The following is a 6,052-nucleotide window of genomic DNA, read 5'->3' on the forward strand; positions in this document are numbered from 1 at the left end:
TAATATAAAAAAATGTATACTTATCTTATATTATCACATAAATAAAAATTACAAATCTTTTAAATGATTTAAACGAATCTTATTAAAAATATTAAAATTAATCTATTTAGAGTTTTTATTTTGGCGTCATTATTTTGATAAAAAAAGATTAATCAAAAAAGATTTTTTTTTATTTTTTAGTGTATTTGATAAATTTCTAATAGTAAAAATAAAAGCACTAGAAAAATAAAAAAACATCTCTTTTGAGAAGCTGTAATTTACATCTTTTTTTAAAATATCTTTTTTCCTTAAAAAAAGATGTTTTTTATGTAATAAATAAACAAAAAAAATATTTTTATATTATTATACCCAAACATAATTGATAAATAAAAACATCTTTTTACATGAGATACTAAACATAAAATTACTTCTACTTTTCTATAAGATTTTTAAAAAAAGATAACTCAAAAAAATATATTTTTCTAGAAGTTTACCAAACAAGCCCTTAAAATAGTTGTTCAAAAATTATATTATAGTATAGACTAAAAATAAATTATTTTTTATCCATTTAATTTTACATAAATTTTGTAAAAATAAATAAAATAACTTTTAATACAAAGAGAGAAAATGTTTTCAAAATATTTAATTTGATTTTGAAGGAAAAACTGAAAGGAAATGAAGAGCACGTGGAATGTGTGGCATGTGGATTGAAGAAGATAAAGAAACTTCTCCGCCATTGACTCACTCTTCTCCTCCAATCACACAATGCAAGAGGCTGCATTGGCCGCCATGGCCGCCCACACTGTTCTCTCAGCTGCTTCCTCCCCACTCCAGCTTCCTCTCTTTCCTACCAACTCCATCACCGCCATCGCCGCCAACACCAAGAAAGCCGTTGCCGTCCTCAGGGGCACTTCCCCCGTCGAAGGCATTGTCACCCTCACTCAACAATTCAATGGTATTCCTTCCTTTTCTTCTACGCAATCATAATTGATAACAATAAATTCGATGAATCCTGCAACTTCCTTTCTTGTAGGTTCAACAACTGTTAATGTTCGTGTTACTGGCCTTACTCCTGGGCCTCATGGTTTTCACCTAGTGAGCGTTCTCCTTTAGTCTTTAGGGTTTTTGCTTGCAAGTCCTTTAATTGAAGTCATTTTCTTTTGTGCTATTCTTTGTTGCAGCATGAGTATGGTGATACCACCAAAGGTTGTGTATCAACTGGTATTGCCTATAATTATAGCCTTTGTTTTCAAATAAATGACCATTTGTACCCATAAAAAATGAAAACATATGTACCCATACTAAATCGAAACTAAACTTGTACCCACGCAAGATGCCCTCCGTGTGACAAAAGTACCCTATCTTTAGAGAGTTTGAGGGCCAGGTAGGGTACTTCTGTCGCACGGAGGGCATCTTGCGTGGATACAAGTTTAGTTTCGATCTAGTGTGGGTGCATATGTCAGCGTTTTCATCTTTTATAGGTACAAATGGTCATTTATTCCTTTGTTTTCCCCTTCTATCTTTTGCTATGTGGTTCTTATTTGATGAATTTTTAAGTGTTTGCTTCTTCAATGGCATATTTAGGACCACATTTTAATCCTAATAAGATGAAACATGGTGCTCCGGGAGATCAAATTCGCCATGCGGGTGACCTGGGAAACATAGTTGCTAATGCAGATGGTAATCCATCTTTCTCTTATCTTTCATCTTTGGTTGCTTTGGACTGCTTTTTGAACTAATCTGTACATCATGTTTGAAATGCAGGAGTTGCAGAAGCAACAATTGTCGACAATCAGGTGCCTTCTTTCGTTCAGTTTCATTTCCGTGTGTTAATTTGAATTCCCAATCATTTTGTGTTTCTTTTCTCTCTGTAGATACCACTGATTGGCCCCAATTCAGTAGTTGGAAGAGCCTTGGTGGTTCATGAGCTTGAGGATGACCTTGGAAAAGGTTGGCATTTCCTTGTTATACATTTTTATATACATCTCTGCCTTACAACTCTTGCTGCTGCACAAGAAATTTCTTAAAAGCTTCTTCATTGTTGTCTGATCCAAGTAAACAGTAGATGAATGTTCAGAGGAGGGAAATCATGAAAATGGAATTGGCTTATTCTCTTCATGCTAATGTTTTTTATGTTGCCATGTAACTGTGGACTTACATCATGAGTTCCTTGCTTACTCATAACTAGAGCATTATTTACTTTAGTCTAATTTGCATTTTACTTTACTTCTGCTTTTGCAGGTGGGAAGGAACTCAGCTTGAGCACTGGAAATGCTGGTGGAAGATTGGCATGTGGTATGAAGAATTTTATGAACAATAGTAGTTCTATCCTTTTCAAATACATCAATCAATCCATTCCATCTGATTATATATTGTTTGATGCTCTTTTAGCTTTGTTGTTGAAAGATGAAGGATTCTCAATATCTGTGATTAATTGCGTTTCTTTGATAAAATCCCCATTGGTCCATATACATAATCAACTAATCATGTTAAACTAAGTTTCACTTGTAACATAAGATTTTTGAATTCAGGTTTTGCTGACCAGTGTCTCCATTGTTCTAAGAGTACTAGTTAAAGATACTAAAAAGAGTATATTTTCAGAAGTTTTTTCTTTTTTTGCCTTTTTCCAATGCATTGAAAACTTATCTATTTCACATCTCCAACATAAAGCTTCCTTTTTTTTTTTTTGAATCCTTAATCAGTGCTCCTTTAATTTCACAATGTTCACAGTACTTATACTTCAATATATCTGTATCATAAACCTGATGTTTGTGTCTTTTGCTTCCTTGTTTTCAGGGGTTGTTGGTCTGACTCCAGAGTGAATGCAACTCTATGTTAGCATATCAGTTATTAGCGTTGTTGAATTACCCATGTAAACTATGAAACATGAATGCATGATGTCCTTCCAAAACAAGAATACAAGAGACTCCGCATACTATATCCTTCCAAAACAAGAATCCAAGAGACTCCGCATACTATATTATGTAGCTCTTTTTATTAGCCTGCTTGAAATGGATTCTATGCTTAGATAGTCCGTTACTCCCGTATTTATTATAATAGAATTGAATAATATTAGGGAAAATTAATATAAAGGACCATTAATAAAACTTAATTAATAAAAAGGATTATTAATTTTAAAATTATTAAAAAGGACTAATTTATATATTATTAAAAATAAAAATAAAAAATAAAAAATGAAAAGACAATAATATCCAATAATTTTTCTTCTCCTTCCCCTTGTTTTCTTTCCCCATCTTCTTCACCCGTTCTCAAACCCACTCCATACCCAACCTAAGGGAAACGTCGGTGGCGCGCGCTTGAGAAGATTCGCCAAAGGTAGAATCGTCGTATCAGAGGTGGAATCGATGCCGTCTTCGTCGCGTCAAAAGAGATTCGTCTTCATCACCATCCAACAAAGTTGTCAGAGGCAAAATCGTCATCTTCGGACAGAATCGTCTTCTGAAGCTCGTCGCCGGCGGTGAAACTCATTCGTCCCACGTCGACCATCGCTCCTTTGACTCCTCCAATCGCTCTCAGCAGCAAGCCCCACCTGAAGCTCTCCAAAGCCACACGCTTATTTTAGGTTCAAGTCCCTGCCTTAAGCTTTTGAGCTATATTAGTATCCCTGAAATTAAAAATTGTATAGCTTTTAAGGTGAAAACTGCAATACATGATGAAGTTTGAACATTTTCAATTCATGAATAAGATTTTAGTGTGATCTGGAAATGCCTTAATTCAAACCTGATGATGCTATTAGTCACTGTTTTGTTTTACTGATTATGTGATTTTCAATTTTGTTTCTTTCAAGTTATAAGGGCATATGCATTAAACAAAATCTAAGTTACAGTTTTTTTAATGAATATAGTAGTGCATTATTGATGTTAAGAGCGTTATCTTTGGCCCCAGTAAGAACTCTAATAACACTTGTTGTCTATATTGAAAAATACATTAATGAATGAATGAATCTGAATTTGAAGGATTTATATTCAAGGTGTGTTTGGTATGAGGCTGAAAATAAAGATGGATCAGTTTTTGTTTCTAAACTTGTGTTCTAAAACTGTTCATGGACTTTAAACACAATGCTTTGGCGTTGCTTATGATTGTAGCATTTCTTTCTATTTGTCTAATTAGAAGAACCTGATTATATGTCATGACTCTTAATTATGTTTACACAACTCTTAAAGATTGTTTTGTTTAATTATGAGCAGAGTTACACAATTTTAGTGTAAAATTGCAGAGTTTGTGCAGAAAATTACAGAACATTAGTGCAAAATCATAGAAAAAATTAAATTGCAAATTTTTATTTACTAAGTGCAGCAACTTTAATGCAGAATTGCACAATAGAACTACAGCCAAACCTGTTGCATAATTCAAGTGCATATTTGCAGAAACGTTATTAAATCAACGTAAAACTACAAAATTCAAGTGTAAGATTACACAAATTTACTTAAAAATCAAAGTAAAACTATAAAGTTTAAGTGCAGATACAATTAAGAAACTCAGCAGAATCACCTAATATGCATAACTTAAGAAAAACCAATATTGCAATTCTAAATGTGACAATCTATAAAGTTAGAACTACCTGAAAAAAATTCATATTTTTTCTGGATTAGGATTTCTACATTTAGAACGATTATGACCACTCTGATCACATCGGCTACATTTGTAAACATGCACATCTTGAAATTATGACTCTCGGCGCTTCTTGCATGGTCTTCCCGGAGGACGAGTTGTTGTAGGTGGCATAAGAAAAATATTATTCTCCCAGTCTGTTAGGGTCAGGTTGTTGACATCAGGCATGTCATGAGTTTCAATTGGGATCATACTGCTCGCATAAATCTTTTCTTGTGAACTTTTCAGATAGCACTCCTCTACATAGGTGTAGATGTTGCCATGTAATAATTTAATTGCAGCACAAGCATGTGGACATAGAATTCCAGTCATTTGCCATTCAAGACATGTACATTCTTTGCATAGTAGATTCACACATACATCAACATTTGACCCTCTAACCATAACATTATGATCTCCATATCTCACTGCTTTAAGAAACTCACTTCTAACTACATGCTCCATCAATATTTTATCAATCTTTGGCCCAACTTCATTCTTCCATTTAATCATCTCTAACTTTGCAGTATATAACAGATTTGCAAGTTTGTCTCTATGCTCTGTTATTAAAGCACAAATACTATGAGTCCTCTCTTTTCTTATCCATGAATTAAATGATTCAACTACATTGGTAGTTATGAGATCCCATCGTCGATGAGGGAATTGAGACTTTGTCCATTTGTTAATATCTCCTTTAGTCTCTAACCAATTTGCAAGTTCTGGTGAAAATGCACGAAGTTGTTCCACAGCTTCTATAAATTCTGTGCTAAAATGGGTATAACAAACTGCGTCTAGTAATTTTTTTGCATCTTCTTTTACTTCACTGCGTATTCCCCTCTGTAACTTTTTAGTTTCTGCACAAAAATTTTCTTTCACATGTCGATAACAATAAGCATGTCTATCCCTATCATATACTTGCTCCACAACTGCAATAATTGATGGATGCCTATTAGATATTAACGTAACTGGAATTGACCCAGTTAGTTCTTTCAAATTAGATAGGAACCAAAGCCAATTCTCATTATTTTCAGCACTAACAATTGCATACGCAATCGGAAATAAATCATTATTTGCATCGCATGTAAAGGCAGCTAGAAGAGTTCCCTTGTATGGACCACTTAAGTGGCAACCATCAATAAATAATATAGGCCTTGCTCCACGAAGAAAACCTGTCACACAACACCCATATGCAACAAAAAGCTTTTCAAATTGATAACTAGGAGAGCATATCCATTTTGCAACTGTTTGTGGATCAGTTTTCACTAAACGATTACATATCCAAGGAATTAGCATATATGAATCTTTAGGTACGCCATTAATTTCAGCTAATACTTTCTCCTTTGCAGCCCAAGCTTGGTAATATGTTAGTGAAAATCCGTATTCCTTGAAAATATCATTTCGTATGTCATTAGGCAACTTGTCAGGAGTTAATCTCAACTTGTCGACAATAATTGAAGACACC

The 6,052-nt window shown here is 33.8% G+C and overlaps 1 protein-coding gene across 2 annotated transcripts; it reads left to right on the forward strand.

Moving 5' to 3' along the window:
- The first annotated feature begins 600 nt into the window (after positions 1-600).
- Positions 601-2,930, forward strand: LOC112772458 (superoxide dismutase [Cu-Zn], chloroplastic). 2 transcript variants are annotated; one of them, XM_025817407.3, is made up of 8 exons: positions 601-934; positions 1,013-1,074; positions 1,161-1,200; positions 1,564-1,659; positions 1,744-1,775; positions 1,854-1,929; positions 2,221-2,274; positions 2,776-2,930. In XM_025817407.3, exons 1-8 carry the CDS (start codon positions 745-747, stop codon positions 2,799-2,801), a joined length of 576 nt encoding a protein of 191 aa, XP_025673192.1. In that variant the 5' UTR covers positions 601-744; the 3' UTR covers positions 2,802-2,930. The 2 variants fall into 2 exon arrangements, with proteins under 2 accessions (XP_025673192.1, XP_072082091.1); XM_072225990.1 differs by lacking the exons at positions 1,013-1,074; positions 1,161-1,200 and having other exon boundaries at positions 621-934.
- Positions 2,931-6,052: the final 3,122 nt, after the last annotated feature.

The sequence above is a fragment of the Arachis hypogaea genome, chromosome 18 (assembly GCF_003086295.3).
Source record: "Arachis hypogaea cultivar Tifrunner chromosome 18, arahy.Tifrunner.gnm2.J5K5, whole genome shotgun sequence".
In the NCBI taxonomy this organism is placed as follows: domain Eukaryota; kingdom Viridiplantae; phylum Streptophyta; class Magnoliopsida; order Fabales; family Fabaceae; genus Arachis; species Arachis hypogaea.

Bases quoted from the DNA above. Each gene is read 5' to 3' on its own strand.
- LOC112772458 (XM_025817407.3), top strand. From the start codon at position 745: ATGCAAGAGGCTGCATTGGCCGCCATGGCCGCCCACACTGTTCTCTCA. The intron at 1,776-1,853 runs GTGCCTTCTTTC...TTCTCTCTGTAG, and splicing joins CAACAATTGTCGACAATCAG to ATACCACTGATTGGCCCCAA. The intron at 1,930-2,220 runs GTTGGCATTTCC...CTGCTTTTGCAG, and splicing joins TGAGGATGACCTTGGAAAAG to GTGGGAAGGAACTCAGCTTG.